We start from the raw sequence: 20,694 nt of genomic DNA, 5'->3' as shown, positions 1-20,694 counted from the left end.
GAACCCTATGTGGGACTCGATTCCAGAACCCAAGAATCATGACCCAAGCCAAAGGCAGATGCTCAACCACTGAGCCGCCCAGGTGCCCCCTGACTTCTCTAAGGAGACCCATTCCAGCTGCTCAGGATGCTTTTCACATTTTGTAATTCTTAATTTGCAAGTGTCTGGCTTCCTTCCTCAGTCTCCACCAGGAGACTCTTAAGTTTCAAAAAGAGCAAGGAGAGGAGGGTTCATTCACATCTGTCAAGTTCACGGCCCAAACAGCAGTGTGCCCAGCATACATGGCCAAGAACAAAGTCGCCTCTGTCCTGGAGCCACCTCCACCCCACCACTGCCTCCTGCCTGTCCTTTTGCTCTAGTGTTAAATCAACAGGATTATTTTGACCCTTTATATATATTCAGAAAATGACCTCTTTTTTCTTTAAAGATTTATGTTTTTGAGAGAGAGAAAGAACATGAGCGAGGGGGGACAGAGGGAGAAGGAAAGGGAGAAGCAGGCTCCCTGCTGAGCGGGGATCCTGACTTGGGGCTTGATCCCAGGACTTCAGGATCATGATCTGAGCCAAGGGCAGACACTTAACCGACTGAGCCACCCACGCACCCCTGCAAAATGATTTCTTGAATACTAATATCGATGGTGGTCATTTCTTAACAAAAGCAACAAGACACTAATACACAGTAGCAAACAGCTCTATAGCACTTAGAATATGGCAGGTGCCGTCCCAAGCACGTTATATATTATAAATAACAATTCATTTCAACTTCACATAAATCCTGTGAGGTAATTACCATCATCAATGTAGAATGGGTTCTACAGATGAGGCAAATGAGAGAAGCCAAATCACTCGCCTGAGAGCCCACAGCTAGTAGGTGACAGACTTGGGATCGCAACCCTGGCCGGCTGGATCCTATTCATGCTCTGAAGCATCATGTGAAGTTCTTTCTGGCACTGAATCTGTGCTGAACACATTCTGGTGAATGAACTAATGAGGGGGTGGCTGGCTGGCTCAGTCGGTAGAGTGTGTGTGACCCTCGATCTCGAGGTGGTGAGTTCAGGCCCCATGTTGGGTGTAGAGCTTACTTTAAAACCAAATTTTAGGGGATCCCTGGGTGGCGCAGCGGTTTGGCGCCTGCCTTTGGCCCAGGGTGCGATCCTGGAGACCTGGGATCGAATCCCACGTCGGGCTCCCGGTGCATGGAGCCTGCTTCTCCCTCTGCCTGTGTCTCTGCCTCTCTCTCTATCTCTCTGTGACTATCATAATTTAAAAAAATTTTAAAAAAAATTTTATTTTTATTTATTTGTTAAGATTTTATTTATTTATTCATGAGAGACACAGCAAGAGAGAAGTAAAGACATAGGCAGAGAGAGAAGCAGGCTCCATGCAGGGAGGCTGGTGTGGGACTCAATCCTGGGACCCCCAGGATCATGCCCTGGGCCAAAGGCAGATGCTCAACCACTGAGCCACCCAGGCACCCCAAAACAAAAAAAATTTAATGAGTTAATGAGCAGATGCTCTGCTCACTGCCTGGGACACTGTCCCCCCATCCATAATGTGGTTGACAGTTTATGTATGATATTTAATTTCATAGGCATTTTTTAAAATGATTTTATTTATTCACGAGAGACACAGAGAGAAACAGAGACACACACAAAGAGAGAGAAGCAGGCTCTATGCAGAGCCCAATGTGGGACTCGATCCTGAGATTCCAGGATCACGCCCTGAGTCAAAGGCAGATGCTCAACCACTGAGCCACCCACGCGTCCCTCGTAGGTGCTTTAATAACACTCGAATTTGACCCTGTTCATCCCCTTTTCACTTCACCTTCACATTCTGCCGCCTGCAGGGTGAGCTCCCTGACCCTTCCCAAATGGTCCAGTTGATCAATCCAGGTTCATCTTTCGCCTTCTCCCCCACTCCTAACCTGGGTTCCAGACTCCAACTTCTCCTAAGTCAGCTCTATGACCCACCTGGGGCTCAAACTCTACTCTGAGCCAGCCAGGCACCCCCAGGCTCTCATTTCTGAATGGATTCAGCTTTCTCTTACATGGGAGCTGTCTCTTCCAGAATACCATCTCTCCTTCTATGCCTGAAAACCTCCATCAAAATCTTTCCAAATAGGGGCACCTGGGTGGCTCAGTGGTTGAACATCTGCCTTTGGCTCAGGTCCTGATCCCAGGGTCCTGGGATCAAGTCCCACATCCACTCCCTGCAGGGAGCCTGCTTCTCCCTCTGCCTTATGTCTCTGTGTCTCTCTGAATAAATAAATTTATTTTATACATTTATTTATAAATCAATGAAATAAAATCGACATGTCTGCAGGGCTGCGTTCCTTCTGGAGGTTCTAGGGGAAAATCTGTCTCTTTTTTTTTTCCAGCTTCTGGAGGCACCTGAATTCCTTGGCTGATGGCCCTGTCCTCCTGCATGAAAAAGCCAGCAGCATAGCATTTTCAGATCCCTTACTCTCCTTTGTTGTCACATCTGCTCCAATGGAGTCTCCTGCCTTCCTTTCCTAAGGACGTTTGTAATTGCAATGAGCCCACCACAAGATCCAGGATAATCTTTCCATCTCAGGAGCCTTAACAGTCATATCTGCAAAGTCCCTTTTACCAGGTAAGGTCACATATGGACAAGGTCTGATGATTAGGGCGCTGACACCTTCAGGAGTTGGGGGCATTACTGTGCCAACCACAGGCTGTGCCTCTTTCCCCCACCAGAGGGCGGCAGGGAGCAGGGTGAGGCTCATCCCTGGGTACCCAACACCACTGGGCACATGATCAGGTCAAAAGTAAAAAATATTTGCTCAACGAACATGTGAGTCATGCCAATGGGGGTGCTGAAACAAGAAGCTGTCCAAATTAGGTCTTTGTCCCTGCTGCTCCTGCCGAAAACTCTTGGTGCCCTTTCCAAGTCCTTCGTGACTCCTCTCCTGCCTGCCTTCCTAACTCCATCTTCCATCCCACTGGCCCACCATCTCTTTCCTTCAACCATGCTGACCTGTTTTCATTCCTTAGAACATAACTACGGGCTGATAGTTGATATGAGAGCAAAGAAAGTGTCTGTCTCGTTTCTAATGTGTCCTCAGGACCTAAAATGAATTAGATGCTCAGTAAATATTTGTATTTCGTCCAGGAAGACTATCTGTAGAATGACCCTGGAGGCTCTTTCTGGAACTCCCGGCTAGGAGTTGGACCCCCCTGGCTGGCACAGGGTCTTCCCCTCTTGTCATGATTTCAACTTCCTTCTAGGTCTGCACCTGACGTTTCCCACAAGTACCTGGAAAGTGCCGGTACTCAGGCCCAGATTGGACTTGCCACACTTCCAATACTCCAGGTTTCAGAAATGCTGTCATGTGCTTAACCCTCATGGCCAGCCTCTAGTTCAGTGTTGGACCTTCTGCACACAAGATGCTGGTCCCAGGTCAGTGACTTTCTTAACTTAATTATGAATTAAAGTAAATATAGCTGGGGTGGCTGGGTGGCTTAGTCGGTTAAGCATCTGCCTTTGGCTCAGGGCATGATCCCAGCGTCCTGGGATGGAGTCCTGCATCATCATCGGGCTCCCTGCTCAGCGGGGAGTCTGCTTCTCCCTCCCTCTGTCCCTCCTCTCTGCCCACGCTCATTCTCTCTCTCAAATAAGTAAATAAAACCTTAATAAAATAAACACAGCCAACACAGCTCAGTGCTTGTCCTATATCCCTGTGATGTCACTCAGTGTTTTTCCCCCCCACTGATGTTTAAGTTTTTGAGATTCCATGTGTGTACAGTGTGGAGTTAGTTCATCCATTTGTCCTGCTATGTGGTACCCTGTTAGAACTTGCCACCATTGGGGATCCCTGGGTGCCTCAGCGGCTTGGTGCTTGCCTTTGGCACAGGGTGCGATCCTGGAGTCCCGGGTTCGAGTTCCATGTCGGGCTCCCGGCATGGAGCCTCCTTTTCCCTCCTCCTGTGTCTCCGCCTCTCTCTCTCTCTCTCTATCTCTCTCTCTCTATCTATCTATCATAAATAAATAAATATTTTAAATAAATAAATCTTAAAAAAAAAAAAAAGAACTTGCCACCATTTGGTCATGGGTTTTTCTACTGATGGCCCTTCCTAATTTTGAGCTATCACACCCAATGTTGCAATAAATGTTCTTACATATGTCCTCTCAGGCCCACATCTGAGTTTCTCAAGGCTATGCATCTTCTACCCACAATAAAAATCGCTGGACCACGAGACACTCCTTTTCTACTTTACCGGATATTGCAAAATGATTATTTTCTGGGTACACGAACTCCCTGTCAACAATTTTTGAAGTTGGAACATTTCATTCTGAAACTGTTTAAGAAAAAAGAAAAAGAAAAAAGAAAAGAAAAAAAAGAAACTGTTTAAGAATTTACGAAAAAAAAAAAAAAGAATTTACGAAAATAGTACAGAGTGCTCCTTTGTACCCTACAGTGAGCTTCCCCCTAGCCCACCCCCTGATGATATCTTAGGTAAATATACAGTGCTGTTATCAAAACCAAGAATTTACATTACTATGTTATTTAATCAGGTACAGACCTGCTTTGGATTTCACCAACATTTACTTGGATTTACATGCACTTTAAAAATGTCTGGAGGCACCTGGGTGGCTCAGGGGTTGAGCATCTGCCTTCAGCTCAGGTCATGATCCCGGGGTCCTAGGATCAAGTCCTGCATCAGGGTCTCGGCAGGGAGCCTGCTTCTCCCTCTGCCTATGTCTCTGCCTCTCTGTGTGTCTCTCATGAATAAATAAATAAAATCTTTTAAAAAAAATTTCTAGTGTACAGTTCTACGAAACTTTATCCATTGTGAAGATTCAAGTATCCATTGCCACAAGCAGGATACGGAACTGTTTCATCCCTCCACAGAAACTCTGTGTTACACCTTAATAAAAGCAGCTTTCCCCAAACTTTAACTCCTGGACACCGCTGGTCTGTTCTTTATCACTGCTGTTACCAGGCAGAGAACCCGTTCCAAACTCCGGTTCTGCTGCTCGCTGCTAGAAAATCAATACTGGGTAGGCTAGTGATGGTGGGAAAGGAAAAGTTGCCTTTCTTTTTTTTTTTTAAGATTTTATTTATTCAGGTAGAGGCAGAGGGAGAAGCAGGTTCCCCAAGGAGGAGCAAGGAATCCAATGCAGGACTTGACCCCAGCACCCCAGGATCACAACCTGAGCTGAAGGCAGATGCTTAACTGACTAAGCCACCCAGATGCCCCAATCCATTAATATTTTTATTCATCAGTTTGTGTGAACTTGGAATCTCTCTGTCTGAGTGAAACTTAGATTTTTTAAAAAGATTTTATTCATTTATTTATTTGAGAGTATGAGCAAGGGGCAGAGGGAGAGATACAAGCAGACTCCCCCCTGAGCAGAGAGCCTTACACGAGGCTCGATCTGAAGACCCTGGGATCACGACCTGAGCCAAAGGCAGATGCTTAACTGACTGAGCCACCCAGGTGCCCCTGAAACTCAGATCTTTTTTTTTTTAATTTTTATTTATTTATGATAGTCACACAGAGAGAGAGATAGAGAGAGAGGCAGAGACACAGGCAGAGGGAGAAGCAGGTTCCATGCACTGGGAGCCCGACGTGGGATTCGATCCCGGGTCTCCAGGGTCGCACCCTGGGCCAAAGGCAGGCGCCAAACTGCTGCGCCACCCAGGGATCCCCTGAAACTCAGATCTTAACTGAATGTCTACAAGGGAAGAGAAGTGGACAGGTTTGTTGTGGGTAAATTTGGCCAGCCCTTTGCCAACTGAGTTAGAGAATAATGATTTGCTATATTTTACATCGCAGACTCTAGAGCTCTCTTAATCCTCTTAAACAGTAGATGCCATTGTGATCTCAGTTTTCCAGAATAGGTAGGCAAGGCTCTGACAGGGAAACCATGCGTGCAAAGCAGTAGAGCCAGGCAATGGCAAGGAGGGGCTGGGAACCAGTCAGCTTGGCTTCAGGGTTTTTAAGAAGCAGAACAGTCGGGTTTCTAAAACTATGGTCTTGGGGGGTCCCTGGGTGGTTCAGCAGTTTAGTGCCTGCCTTCCACCCAGGGTGTAATCCTGGAGTCCCAGGATTGAGTCCCGCATCTGGCTCCCTGCGTGGAGCCTGATTCTCCCTCTGCCGGTGTCTCTGCCTCTCTCTGTGTGTCTCTCATAAATAAATAAATAAATAAATAAATAAATAAATAAATAAATAAATAAAATATTTTTTAAAATTAAAAAAAATAAAACTATGGTCTTGTGGAAGGAGCCAATTTGCAGGTCTTCACATCCGAGCTGAGACTTTGAAAAAATGACCCCAGCTCTCTGGGATTATTTCTCCCTCTGTAAACAGGGAGCAATAGAACCTAGTTCCAGATCTGCGGTTAGAAATTAGAAATGAAGAAAGAAAAGCACAGAGCTGGGGGCCTGGCCACAGCAGGCGTTCTGGAAATATTAGTAATTAATGTTTGCTATTACAATGTTGTCCCTCCCTATGGACAATTCCTAAGGGTGTGCGGCTTTCCGAGCAAAATAAATGGGGCAAGGAGGCAGGGTGACAGCTCCTAAGGGTCGAAGGTGACAAGAAAGCAATCCTCCCCACCCCTCTTGGGGTGCCAGGATGGCTAAGTCAGTAGAGCTTGCAACTGTTGATCTTCGCTGGGGACTTCAACCTTTACGTTGCGCATAGAGTTTCAAAGGAAAAAAAAACCACCCCGCCCCCTACGTCACGTGGTTAGACGTCGCCATTGGCAACGAGTGAAGGCTGTCTGGTCCCACCCCCTAGGAGGAGGGGCCAATGGTGCGCTCTTCCAATGGGGATGCTGGATTAAATTCCCTCCCTCCTTTGCATGAGGACTGGAGGGGCGCGCTGGCCTCGTGACCAATGAGAAGCGGCGTAGGGGCAATGGGGGCGGAGAAGTGACCACGCCCCCTGGTGGGCGGGGCGTCAGGTCTTTAATTTACAGCCCGAGGTGGCGAGACTCCGGGACCCTAGGTTTTTGGCGATGGCGCTTCGCTGGGGTATTGTGTCAGCCGGCCTTATCTCCAGCGACTTCACGACCGTGCTGGGAACGCTGCCTCGCTCCGAGCACCAGGTCCACCCTCCCCCCGGAATCCCGTGGAAGAGCCGGCCGGGGAGCCGGGACTCCTGGGTCTGCGGGAGGAGGGAGGGAGGGACCCCCTACTCCTTTCTCCACTTCAGTCCTGTGAACTCGGGTTTCGTCAAGTTTGGGAGGGTTTTGTTCTAAGCTACTGTGAAGAGAAGAAATGTAGTTATTAGGGGATTTAATAATCGCTTCCCCCCAGATCTCTCTTTTACAGGACCGATGTCCAGCCCCCGTCACCTCCTCCCCCAAGACCCCATCCCCCCCGCCTCCGTCCTGGGGGACATAATTTTTCTTGACCTGGGGCCTTCTCCATCAACCCCCCTCCCATCCACCTGTCCCGGGCCAGCACCTGCTTCAGCCCCTCAAGTCTGACCCTAGCTCCCTTCCAGGTAGTGGCTGTAGCGGCCCGCGACCTGAGCCGGGCGAAGGAGTTTGCGAGGAAACATGACATCCCCAAAGCCTACGGGTCCTATGAGGAGTTGGCCAAAGACCCGAATGTGGGTGAGTGGCAGGGCAGCCGAGGCCATGGCGGCACTGTCTCTAAGGCTGCTCCGTAGGATAAGCAAGGCTCCATGGGATGGCCCAACCCCAGAAGGCTCTGGGGCTGGGAGGCAGAACTGTAGGATAGGGTTTGGTCTGGGATTAGCAGTCTAGTTTAGGGACAAGGCTTCTGCGGGATGGGAGGGGCCTGAATTTTCGATCCCCTTCAGGCTGTAAGTAAGCTCTGTGGCCAGGGCTTCTGTGTTCTGGGGTGGCCTGGATGGAGAGACAGAACATTACAGGTGGACAACCACCTGACGGGAGTTAGGCTGCCTGAATTGACATTTTTTCTCTTCTGCTTACCCTTCTTAGTTTCCTCATTTGTAAATTGGCAAAATAGTAGTATCTACCTCTCTATTTTTAAAAGATTTTATTTATTCATTCATGAGAGACACACAGAGAGAGGCAGAGACACAGGCAGAGGGAGAAGCAGGCTCCCTGTGGGGAGCCCAATGTGGGACTAGATCCCAGGACCCCAGGATCACCACCTGAGCCAAAGGCAAATGCTCAACCACTGAGCCACCCAGGCGTCCCAATAGTATCTACTTCTTGATGTTGTTGTGACAAATGACTTAATGATAATTTGGGAAGGCTGGAAATAACCTGAAGAAAGGGGTGCCTGAGTGGCTCAGTTGGTTAAGCATCTGCCTTTGGCTCCAGTCCCGGTCCCAACGTTCTGGGATCAAGTCCCACATCTTTGGGCTCCCTGCTCAGGTGGGAGCCTGCTTCTCCTTCTCCCTCTGCTGTTCCTTCTGCTTGTGCTCTGGCTCTCTCTGTTAAACAAATGAAATGAAATGATGAAATGAAATGAAATGAAATGAAATGAAATGAAATGAAATGAAATGAAATGAAATAGGGACGCCTGGTGGCTCAGTGGTTGGGGGTCTGTCTGCCTTTGGCTTAGGGCGTGATCCCAGAGTCCGGGGATCAGGCCGCCTGCATGGAGCCTGCTTCTCCCTCTGCCTATGTCTCTGCCTCTTTCTCTGTGTGTCTCTCATGAATAAATAAATAAAATCTTTAACAAAAAAATTAAATAAAAATAATCTGAAGAGGGATCCCTGGGTGGCGCAGCGGTTTGGCGCCTGCCTTTGGCCCAGGGCGCGATCCTGGAGACCCGGGATCGAATCCCACATCAGGCTCCCGGTGCATGGAGCCTGCTTCTCCCTCTGCCTATGTCTCTGCCTCTCTCTCTCTCTCTGTGACTATCATAAATAAATAAAGATTAAAAATAATAATAATAATCTGAAGAAAATAAGAATTATAGTAGAGAATGGTTAGCTCCTTCCTAATGGGAGACTGCGGTTTGACCACTGCCCTAGGGCTGAGTCTGTCCTTGGTTTTAGGCCCCCAGTTGGGAGGATGCTGGGGGCGGGGCCTCTACATTGTGGGAGGGTCCCGGAGGCCTGGGGTGGGCGGGGCTTATGATCTCCGGACCTCCTCCCTTCCAATCTAGAGGTGGCCTACATCGGCACCCAGCATCCCCAGCACAAGGCCGCGGTGTTGCTGTGCCTGGCAGCGGGCAAGGCCGTCCTGTGCGAGAAGCCCATGGGTGTGAACGCTGCAGAAGTTCGCGAAATGGTTGCCGAAGCCCGATCCCGAGGCCTCTTTCTTATGGAGGTGAGGGTGGAGGGGACCTTCCAACCTCCCACGTAGTGCTTCTTGCCATTACTAAACATGGTTTCCAGGGGGCCTTTTTTTTTTTTTTTGAGGAACACAACGAAAGGGTTTGGCCAGAACCAAGATGGCCACAAAACGAACTGGCGTTGGAGTGTTTTCCAGGATGTAGTTGAGCTATGCCCATGAAATCTCCTAGCAACCCTTAGGAGTGAGAGCCATGGCTTTTGGCCCTTAGCAAACGTGGCCGCCTGAAAGATACTTGGTCCGCTTTTCAGAGAAACATGCCAGCAGTAGAGGCGACAGAAAATAGCAATAGGCTGAGTTTGGGTAGATTTCCAAGGAAAGCTGTCAGAAGGACCAGGGCACCCCTACCCTACCAACTCTTAAGATCAGCCCGCCTTTGTTTTTGCCCTTATCAGACATGGCTACCTATAGGGGACCTTTGACAGTTTGCCCAGTGCCAGTAATTAAGATGGCTGCCAAATGACCTCTAGAAGTTATTTTCACTTTAAGGGGTATGGTGGTTCTGAAATGCTACCTTGTTGTAGGTGCTGCCAGTAGTAGCAACAGCTGCCTCTTACTTCCCCATGCCCCATCTAGCTGTCTTCTGCCCAATATTGCTCCCAGTCTGCAAAGTTCCCTATGCCAAAGGAGTAGATAGCCAAGATTTAATACTCAGTGCTTCTGGTTCTCACTGTGCTCAGCAGTGCCCACATTCTGAATTTATTGTTTCCTCAGTTCTGTTGGCCCCAGTTATGTTCCAGATCCAACCCCGGGAACTGCGGGATTCATAACGTGTAAGACACAGGCTCAGTTTGCAACGAGCCAAGGTCCACTACGGTCACAGAAATGGGTGATCCCAATGCGCAGTTGCACAGACTTTCGTGAATATAGTACTGGGCAGCTGACAGAGCACCAAGGCACCTGCCCAGGGTGGGGGATAATCAAGGAAGTTTCCCTACAGGTAGGGACTGACTCAAGCCTTAAAGGGAAAATAAATTGCACAGGTAAATGGGCCCGAGTGGGGAAAGCAGAGCTAAGATTTAAAGAAAACAAGAATGGACAGATCTCACGTATCTAATGTGAAGCTGACCTTGGACAGGCTTTAGAGTTAGAGGACTCTAGACTCCATCTCACCAGTTCCTAGCTCTGTGACCTTGGGCAAGTAATTTGAGACAAGGTGCACTCTAGGAGAAGGAAAGATGCCACTGGAGCCACATGAAGGGTGGCCTAGAGTGGGGAGGCAGCGTGTATTAATTTGTTAGGGTTGTCGTAACAAAGTACTACCACAGACTGGGTGGCTTAAACAACAGAGGTTTATTTTCTCATATTTCTGGAAGCTGGAAGTCTGAGATCAAGATGTCAGCAGCGCTGGTTTCTCCTAAGGCCTCCCCCTCCTTGGCTTGTAGATGGTGGTTTTCTCCTTCTGTCTTCACATGGTTTTTCTCTGTGTATGTCATTGTCCTCATCTCTTCCTGTTGGATTAGGGCCCACCATAATGACTTCGTTTTAACCTAATTACCTCTTTAAAATCCCCCATCTCCACACTGGGAGGTACTGGGGGAGTGGGGCAGTTACGACCTCAACATGAATTTGGTGGAGACAAAATTGAGCCCATAACATTGAGAGACTGGGAGAATGGTCTAGATAAGAAAGGACAAGGTCAGAGTTGGGGCCATGGGAATGGAGAGGAGAGCAGAGGGCAGAGACTTAGGAGCAAGACACAACTTGGGGCCCTAGCCTGGCTATGGAAGGGAGGAGAAGGTCCTTGTTTGGAGAGTCTGGAACAGTGGAGACTCCCTCAAGACTGGGTTCTCAGAAGGGAGAGGAATTGGTTGGTCAACTCCTGGGTCCTGACATCTTTCCTTCTTTTTCCATCGTCCTGCTTTCTCCCCTCTGTGGTGTGCAGGCCATCTGGACCTGCTTCTTTCCTGCTGTAGAGGCTCTGAGGGCTGCTCTGTCACAGGGAACTCTGGGGGAACTCCGGGTGGCTCGGGCAGAATTTGGGAAGAACTTCACCCACATTCCCCGGTCCGTAGACTGGGCCCAGGCTGGCGGTGGCCTGCTCGACCTTGGCATCTACTGCATCCAGTTCATCTCTATGGTCTTTGGTGGGCAGAAGCCGGAGAAGATTTCAGCCGTGGGAAGGCGCTATGAAACAGGTACAATCTATCCTGGACTATATGATGATGACAAGAGTGATCCTCCCTTACTGGGAGCCCTGAGCTGGGGCTAAGTCTCCTAGCCCTTCAAGAATCAGGTAGGAACTTCCTGCCTGAAGCCAAAGAGGATCAGAGTTGAGAGTGTGGGCAGGCTCTGTACTGGGATTTGCTGTGTGATTTTAGCCAAGGGACTCAAATCTCTAAGTCTTGGTTACTGGTAAGATGACAATAATGAAGTCATCATAGGGGCGCCCGGCCAGCTCAGTCCATAGAGCATGTGACCCTTTTTTTTTTTTTTTTAAAGATTTTATTTATTTATTCATGAGAGACACACACAGAGAGAGAGAGAGGCAGAGGGAGAAGCAGGCTCCATGCAGGGAGCCTGACATGGGACTCGATCCCGGGTCTCCAGGATCATGCCTTGGGCTGAAAGCAGCACTAAACTGCTGAGCCACCTGAGCTACCCCCTTTTTTTTTTTTTTTTTTTTTTTTTTTTAGAGATTTTATTTATTTATTCATGAGAGATATATATAGAGAGGCAGAGACATAGGTAGAGGGAGAAGCAGGCTCCATGTAGGGAGCCCAACGTGGGACTCGATCCAGGCATTCCAGGATCACGCTCTGAGCTGAAGGCAGACACCCAACCACTGAGCCCCCCAGGCATCCTGAGCATGTGATCCTTGATCTCAGGGTTGTGAGTTCAAGCCCCACATTGGGCGTAGAAAGAAAGAAAGGGGCAATGAGGTTGTCCTGAAGGGTTCATGACTCAACTTCTGAAACTAATACTACACTATATGTTAATGAATTTAATTTTAATTAAAACAAAGTTAATGGAATTAGCCCTTTGTTTTTTTAAAGTTTTTATTTATTTATTCATGAGAGACAGAGAGAGAGAGAGAGAGCTTCAAGCAGGAGCCTGAAGCAGGACTTGATCCCAGGACTCCAGGATCACAACCCAAGCCAAAGGCAGACACTCAGCCACTGAGCCACCCAGGTGTCCCTGAAGTCAGTCTTTCTTTTCATCTGGCTGTTTTGGCCTCATTCATACCATGGGCTCCATGCCAGGTGCAACAAAATGCAGGCCCCAGGGTGCAAGCACTTTCAAACCTTTGCTTCTACCTTGTTTGCTTCTGTTCCATGGCCCAAAGCCAGCTCAGATTTCAGAGGCAGGCAGATAGACTGTACCTCTCTTTTTTTTTTTTTTTTTTTTTTTTAAGATTTTATTTATTTGGGCAGCCCCGGTGGTGCAGCGGTTTAGCGCCGCCTGCAGCCCAGGGTGTGATCCTGGGGACCCTGGATTGAGTCCCACATCGGGCTCTCTGCATGGAGCTTGCTTCTCCCTCTGCCTGTGTCTCTGCCTCTCATTCTCTCTCTGTGTTTCTATGAATAAATAAATAACATCTTTAAAAAAAAGATGTTATTTATTTATTCACGAGATAACACAGAGAGGTGGAGGGGATCCCTGGGTGGCTCAGCGGTTTAGCACCTGCCTTTGGCCCAGGGCGTGATCCTGGAGTCTCAGGATCGAGTCCCACGTCGGGCTCCCTGCATGGAGCCTGCTTCTCCCTCTGCCTGTGTCTCTCTCTCTCTCTCTCTCTCTTTCTGTCTCTCTCTGGGTCTCTCATGAATAAATAAATAAAATCTTAAAAAAAAAAAAAAAAACACAGAGAGGTGGAGACACAGGCAGAGGGAGAAGCAGGCTCCCTGCAGGGAGCCTGATGTGGGACTCCATCCCTGGACTCCGGGATCACACCGAGCCAAAGGCAGATGCTCAGCCACTGAGCCACTCAGCCGTCCCTAGACAATACCTCTTGGATGAAGGAACTTTAAGAGTCATATTACCGAGGGGCACTCACAGGGGAATGAGGAGAATTCCTGTGGCCATATCAGCCAACAGCCCCTCAGAGAGCAATGAATAACCAGGAAAATATACATGGGTGAATGTCACACCCCAGAAAAATCCTATCAGTTTAATATCTGGCTAAATAGTAACTCTAAAACCAGATTCCTTTTATCAAATGCTTCCTCTGTGTTGGGGTTATTAGAGGGATGAGCCCTCTAAGTTAGATATATTGTAGTTGTCCCCATTTTACAGGTGAAGAGACTGGGAGAGAGAGAGAAAGAGAGACTTATCCAGGCTCACAGAGCAGATAAGAACTTGGCCTCATCTTGGGGCACCTGGGTGGCTCAGTCAGTTGAGCATCTGACTCTTGGTTTTGGCGCAGGTCAGGATATCAAGGTCAAGAGATCCAGCCCCGCGTTGGGCTCCACACTCAGTGGGGAGTCAGCATGAAGTTTTCTCTCTCTCTCTGCCTCTCCAGCTCATGCTTGCTCTCTCTTTCTTTCTGAAATAAATAAATAAATCTTAAAAACAGAAAAAGAACTTGGGCTTCTCTGAAACCAAAGAGAATTAGGTCAGCAGGTTCTTCCATTGAGGGCATGTATGATGTGTTCCAGATCCAGGCTAGCACTTCACACGCTGTATTTAATTTAATGTTTAACTAATGCTTATATAGCTTATATAGCCCTTATTATAATCCAAATGGCCTTCAAAGTGCTTTGTGCATTTTACATAACTTAGTGTAATACTCTAACAGCTGTATGATATAGTTTCGATTCTCCTCATTTTGGAGCTGAGGAAATGGATTCTCACAAACCAATACAACAGTTGTTTTTTTTTTTAAGATTTTATTTATTCACTCATGAGAAACACAGAGAGAGAGAGAGAGAGGCAGAGACACAGGCAGAGGGAGAAGCAGGCTCCATGCAGGGAGCCCGATGCAGGACTCGATCCCAGGACCCCAGGATAATGCCCCGGGCCAAAGGCAGGCACCAAACCGCTGAGCCACCCAGGCATCCCACAACAGGTTATTTACAGAGGATGAAACAGGCTCTGAGAGGTTAAGTCTCTCTCTCTATTTTTATTTTTTTAAATATTTCTATTTATTTATTAGAGAGAGAGAGAAAGAGAACACGAGCAAGGGGAAGGGGCAGAGGGAGAGGGAGAAGCAGTCTCCCAGCTGAGCAGGGCGCCAGACATGGGGCTCAATCCCAGGACCCTGAGACCATCACCTGAGCTGAAGGCAGATGCTTAGCTGGACTGAGCCTCCCAGGTGTCCTTCTTTCTCTCTCTTTAAAGATTTATATACTGGGCAGCCCCAGTGGCTCAGTGGTTTAGCGCCACCTTCAGCCCAGGGCCTGATCCTGGAGACCCGGGATCGAGTCCCACGTCGGGCTCCCCGCATGGAGCTTGCTTCTCCCTCTGCCTGTGTCTCTGCCTCTCTCTCTCTCTCTCTGTGTCTCTCGTGAATAAATAATCTTTTAAAAAAAAAAGATTTATATACTTATTTGAGAGAGTGTGTGCATGCATTTGCGTGCACGTGCGGGCGCGCGCGCACACAAGAAAGAAACAGAGAGAGAGAGAGCACTCATGAGTGTGGGGAGGGGCAGAGAGAGAGAATCTTCAAGCAGATGCCCTTACTGAGCGGGGAGCCCGATGCGGGTCTCAATTCCTCCACCCTGAGATCATGACCTGAGCCAAAACCAAGAGTGAGACACATGACTGACTGAGTCACCCAGGTGCCCTTCTTTTTTTTTTTTTTTTTTTAGTATACATTGTTTATTATTTTGGTAACCCCTTTACTCAGATACAATTCAAATGCCATACAATTTACTCATTTAAAACATATAATTCCATGGCTTTACTGTATTCACAGAGTCGTACGTTTATTATCCTAATCAATTTTAGAATATTTTCATCATTCAAAATAAAACCCCACAAAAAACCCATACCCACACCCAATTCTCCCATCCCCCTGACCCGGAAGGAAACACATTCATCTACTCTCTGGCTCTGGGGATTTGCCAAAGATGACACACTTCACACAAGTGGAATCCGCCAATATGCAACCTTTTATGTCCAGCTTCTTTCACTTAGCATATGTGTTTTGTTTTTTTCAATCTTTTATTTATTCATTCATTCATTCATTCATTCATTCATGAGAGACATACAGAGAGAGGCAGAGACATAGGCAGAGGGAGAAGCAGGCTTGCTGCAAGGAGCCTGATACAGGACTTAATCCCAGGACCCCAGGATCACTCCCTGAGCCAAAGGCAGATGCTCAACCACCCAGGCACCCCAGCATATGTGTTTTTAATTTTAATTTTTTTGTTTTTAATTTTTAAAAAGATTTATTTATTTATTTTAGAGAGAGAGGAGAGGAGAGAGGACATGCTGGGAGGGGGAAGGGCAGAGGGAGAGGAAGTTTTTTTGTTTTTTTGTTTTTTTTTTAAATTTTATTTATTTATGATAGGCACACAGTGAGAGAGAGAGAAGCAGAGACATAGGCAGAGGGAGAAGCAGGCTCCATGCACCGGGAGCCCGACGTGGGATTCGATCCCGGGTCTCCAGGATCGCGCCCCGGGCCAAAGGCAGGCGCCAAACCGCTGTGCCACCCAGGGATCCCCAGAGGGAGAGGAAGAAGGAGAGAAGTAGACTCCCTGCTGAATTGGGATCCCACTCAGGGCAATTCAGGGCTTGATTTCATGACCCTGAGATCACAACCTAGGCTGAAATCCAGTCAGACACTTAACCAGCTGAGTCACCCAGGTACCCCAGCATACATAATTTTAGTGCTTCATTCTTTTTCACTGCTGTGTTAGAGATGAGGTTTCTTGCTCAAGGTTCCATAGGCAGGGTTTGCAATCAGGCCTTCTCCTGTCCTGTACCTTCCCCAGGTGTGGACGACACCGTCACTGTGCTCCTCCAGTACCCAGGAGGGATCCATGGCAGCTTTACCTGCAGCATCTCTGCTCAGCTCTCTAATATGGCCTTTGTGAGCGGTACCAAGGGCATAGGCCAGGTGAGGCATGACTGGCTATGCTGGGAACTGTGGCCCCTAGCAACAGCCAGTTGTGGTTGTTGGAGCTGGCTGTGGCCTGAATTAGTCTGTCCCCACAGCATTGCTAAGGAATCCATCCTTGATCACCAGGACATGGATGGGATGGGTTCAGACCTCCAGGATCCTTCCTGAGGGTGAACTTCCTGGCCTGTCAAAAATCCTTAGGCCTGAAGAGAAACTAGTTCTTATCAACCATGCTTGGAGGGCAGCTGTGGCCTTTAGAATTGCTTCGAGGACTGGATGTAGACATTACCGAAGAGTGGCTTCATTGGGCTTCATGGGTCCTGTTGCTAGAAGGAAATCCTGCTCCTAGCAGAAGAATTCGGACCTTGCCCCAGATTTGAACTGTAGACTTTGGACCTTGCTCCAGTCACATCTCTATTTCCAGTTTGGCTTAGGCTTGGGTATGGCTCTAGGGCCAAAAAACCCAAGTCTCTTAGTAGAAAAGAAGGTTCTGGATTGTCTAAGTCTCTTCCTTGCGAAGGGGATTCACACACATGTGAAGATAAACTGTCTTCACTAGGTCTAAGCACCAGATTAGAGAGGGGTTTGCCCCTGGGGAGATGAACAGAGAGAGGCCTACCAGCCCCTAGCTACCAGGTGTGTGAGAGAGTATCATTGGGCTGGAGCCCCCAGTAGCCACCTCTTATGTCCCCCCAGATCCTTGACCCTTGCTGGTGCCCAACGGAGCTGGTATTGAAGGGAGAGCATAAGGAGTTCCCACTGCCCCCGGCCCCAAGCAAGGAGTTCAATTTTACAAATGGAGCAGGCATGGCTTATGAGGCCAAGCATGTCCGGGAGTGCCTGCGAAAGGGTAAGGATGTGGAGGATGGGTGAGAGGGTGGCAGGTGGAGGGGAAACCTGGTAGGGGAAGTCGGCTGCTCCCCAACCCTCAGCCACTCTAAGTAGCGGTCTAGAACTATAATTCCCAGGATCCCTGGGGTATCCATCTGCCTGAACCATGTATTATTGTGCCTCACTGGATTCTGGGAATGGTAGTTCTTTTGATCTTTGGGGTCTGAGTAGGAGGAGCCAGTCCCTAACTGTACTCTCCCTGCAGGCCTGAAGGAAAGTCCTGTGATTCCCCTGGCAGAAAGTGAACTCCTGGCTGACATCCTTGAAGAAATAAGGAAGGCCATTGGAGTCACCTTCCCCCAAGACACACGCTAATGCATGCCCTGAGTCAATAAAGACATGGCTCCCACAGAGATCTTGGTGGTCATGGTTTGGTGGGAACTGGAGCAAGTCCATTACCAAAGGGATCACTGGAGAATAAATGTGGTAGAAGGATGTGGGGAGGGGGAGGAAGGCAGGGTCAGGACCACATTTCTCACAAGCTCTAGGAGCAGACACCTATGAATAGATCCTTGGTTTGCCATATCCTGTATGACCTCATGCAAGGAATAGTGTGTGGGTAGGAGGCAAGTCCCTAACTGCATTCTCCTGAAGCCTATCTCTCTGTCCCTTTCTCCTCATCAGTAAAGGAGAGACATAGTACTAACTACCATCTGGTGAGGGTTAAATGAAATAATGTATGTACAGCCTGTAGTGCATGGTAGGTTCTCAGCAAATGTTTACTGATGGTCCTTTGCTTTGAGGTCAGGCCTTTCTCAAACTGGTCTCTAGAAGCTTGAGGCCTCCATTATTAGACAAAAATGTTATTTCAACTGGGTTGGGTTTTTTTTTTTTTTTAAGATTTTATTTATTTTTTCATGAGAGACACAGAGAGAGAGAGAGAGAGAGAGGCAGAGACACAGGCAGAGGGGGAAGCAGGCTCCATGCAGGGAGCCCAAGGCGGGACTCGATCCCCGGTCTGCAGGATCAGGCCCTGAGCTGAAGGTGGCGCTAAACCGCTGAACCACCCGGGCTGCCCCCAACTGAGTTGTTTTTTTGTTGTTGTTGTTGTTGATTTTTGCCTTCTGTTTCAATGGCCTTATTGGCTAGGCCTGTAGCAGACTTAGGATGTTCATCCCACTAAAATATTCAAGCAGTTGAAGGGGGGCTATGTGTGGGTGGTTTGCCAGCCAAATAGGGTTAACTTTGGGCTCTAAGCAAGGTCTAACTTTCATATTTTTCTGTAATAGTTTGTGTAGGTTAGATTATGCTGCAGTAACAAACAATCCTCAAACCTCAGCCTAGCATAATAGGTTTATGTCTCACTAGTGCTATGTATTAGCCCAGGGTTCCGGTCTGTATATGTCTGGTAACTTGGCTGACAAAGCCACCATAATCTGGAGTCCTGCTGTTCACTGTGGCCAAGGAAAGAAAGCTCTGGAGGCTTTGATACCAAAATGCCCTAGCACATAAACAATATACACAAGCTCTTGTAATTTGTTGGTAAAAACTAGTCACACGACCTTGATGAGCCAAAGAGAGTCCAGGAAGTTAAATCCTACCAGGTTCTAGAAGATAGAGATGAATAAACCAGGTTTTTTTGTTTTGTTTTAAGATTTTATTTATTTATTCATGAGCCACACAGAGACAGAGGCAGAGGGAGAAGCAGGCTCCCTGCAGGGAGCCCCATGTGGGACCCAATCCCGGGACCCCAAGATCATACCCTGGGCCGAAGGCAAGGGCTAAACCGCCGAGCCACCCAGGCTGCCCAATAAACCGGGTTTAATACTAATAATTCTTACTTTGAGCAAATGAGACTAGACACCAATCAAATGAATTTTCTATTATTTTCCATTCCAAGTCCTATTATACATCATTCAGCTATCACTACACTGGTTTCAGCCCTCTGCTTGCTTGCTTTCAGTCTTCTGTGTGGCAAAGATGGCCACTTACATTGGGAAATGTAAGCCATGTCACTGGACATGGGCTGCCCAGCAAAACTACATTTCCCAGGCTCCCTTGCAACTAGCTTTTGCCACGTGAACAGGTTCTGACCAATGGAATGTATATAGCATCTGAGTTCTGGCCTTTTTTAGGCAAAAAGGAAGGTCTCCCTTTCTACCTCTCCCTTCCTGGTACTGGAGTAGAGATGAGATGTTGGACATTGGTGTGTCCATCTTTGTTTTTGTTTTTGTCTTTCATAATTTTTAAAAAGATTTTATTTATTTATTCATGAGAGACACACAGAGAGATAGAGACATAGGCAGAGAAAGAAGCAGTCTCCCTGTGGGGGATCCAATGTGGGACTTGATCCCAGGACCCTGGGATCACGCCCTGAGCCAAAGGCAGATGCTCAACCACTGAGCCATCCAGGCATCCCTGGCATGCCTGTCTTACACCATGAGATGGAAACCATGTTTGCAGAATGTGGAACCACAAGCTAGAAAGATGGAAGACAGACATGATTATGGAGATAGGCAGGCCCTGAGATCTGTAGGGTGAGTCTGCAAACTGGAGACCCAAGAGAGCCAATGTTTAGTTCCCGTCCCATGTCCAAAGGGCTGAGTACCAGGAGAGCTGATGGTGTACTTCTCATCATAAGGCCTGCAGTTTGAGATGCAGGAAGAGCTGATGTTTTAGTGTGTCTGAAGACAGGAAGGAAGCTGACATCCTATTTCAGAGGCCATCAGGCAGAAAGAATTCTTTCTCTCAGGAGGGTCAGCCTTTTTGTTCTATTCAGGCATTTACCTGCGTGGAATGGGCTTACCTGCATGGGGGAACATAGTTTGCTTTACTAAGTCACCAATTTAAATGTTAATCTCACCTAAAACACCCTCACAGAAACATCCAGGAAGGGATGCCTGAGTGGCTCAGTGGTTGAGCGCCTGCTTTTGGCTCGGGGTGTGATCCTGGTTCCCTGTGTGAAGGCTGCTTCTCTCTCTGCCTGTGTCTCTGCCTCTCTCTCTCTGTATCTCATGATTAAATAAATACAATATTAGATTAAAAAAAAAAAAACCACCCAGGAAATATAAGACCAGATTTCTGGACACTCTGGCCCAGCCAAGTTGACATAGAAAGTTAAAGTCACAGCCTCTGACACTGGAACTCACTCCTTGTTCCTATCACTTGGGATTGCATATTCTTGGACTTTACATGAGAGGTCTATAATAATAATAATATAGTAAGCTTGACCTGATGTTTCAGCCACTGTTACATTGGCCTTCACTAAAGCAGCTGAATTGGTGTGCCACCTTACATTTTCCAAAGATGTCTCCTGTCCCCGCTCACTTCCCCCATTAAGAGTTGGAACCCTTCTAGTTCCTCTTCTCCTTAAAGCTGAGTGTGCTTATGACTCACTCATAGCCACTGCAACATGGCAGAACGTCATGCCCCATGACTTGTGAGGCTGTCAGGAAAGGCAATGTACTTTCTTCCCTGTTCGCTGAAATACTCTTGAACCCTTCAGCCATAATGCCAGTAGTCCAGCTGTCCTGAAGCAGCCAGGCCACAATGAAATTCGAACTAACCCACACGGAAACCACACAGATAGCC

At 47.9% G+C, this 20,694-nt stretch overlaps 1 protein-coding gene across 1 annotated transcript; it reads left to right on the top strand.

Annotated features, from left to right (window-relative positions):
• Positions 1–6,923: 6,923 nt before the first annotated feature.
• DHDH (dihydrodiol dehydrogenase) lies at positions 6,924–17,516 on the top strand. The gene is made up of 7 exons (XM_041729674.1): positions 6,924–7,076; positions 7,478–7,589; positions 9,082–9,245; positions 11,155–11,407; positions 16,145–16,269; positions 16,969–17,122; positions 17,369–17,516. The coding sequence occupies exons 1-7, from the start codon at positions 6,987–6,989 to the stop codon at positions 17,476–17,478; spliced, it is 1,008 nt and encodes a 335-aa protein (XP_041585608.1). The 5' UTR covers positions 6,924–6,986; the 3' UTR covers positions 17,479–17,516.
• Positions 17,517–20,694: the final 3,178 nt, after the last annotated feature.

The sequence above is a fragment of the Vulpes lagopus genome, chromosome 2 (assembly GCF_018345385.1).
Source record: "Vulpes lagopus strain Blue_001 chromosome 2, ASM1834538v1, whole genome shotgun sequence".
Lineage (NCBI taxonomy): Eukaryota > Metazoa > Chordata > Mammalia > Carnivora > Canidae > Vulpes > Vulpes lagopus.
This window is presented reverse-complemented; position numbering and strand designations above follow the sequence as displayed.

Coding starts and splice junctions, on each gene's coding strand:
- DHDH (XM_041729674.1), top strand. CDS start 6,987: ATGGCGCTTCGCTGGGGTATTGTGTCAGCCGGCCTTATCTCCAGCGAC. Junction 11,408..16,144: donor GGGAAGGCGCTATGAAACAG/GTACAATCTATC, acceptor TACCTTCCCCAG/GTGTGGACGACACCGTCACT. Junction 17,123..17,368: donor CCGGGAGTGCCTGCGAAAGG/GTAAGGATGTGG, acceptor CTCTCCCTGCAG/GCCTGAAGGAAAGTCCTGTG.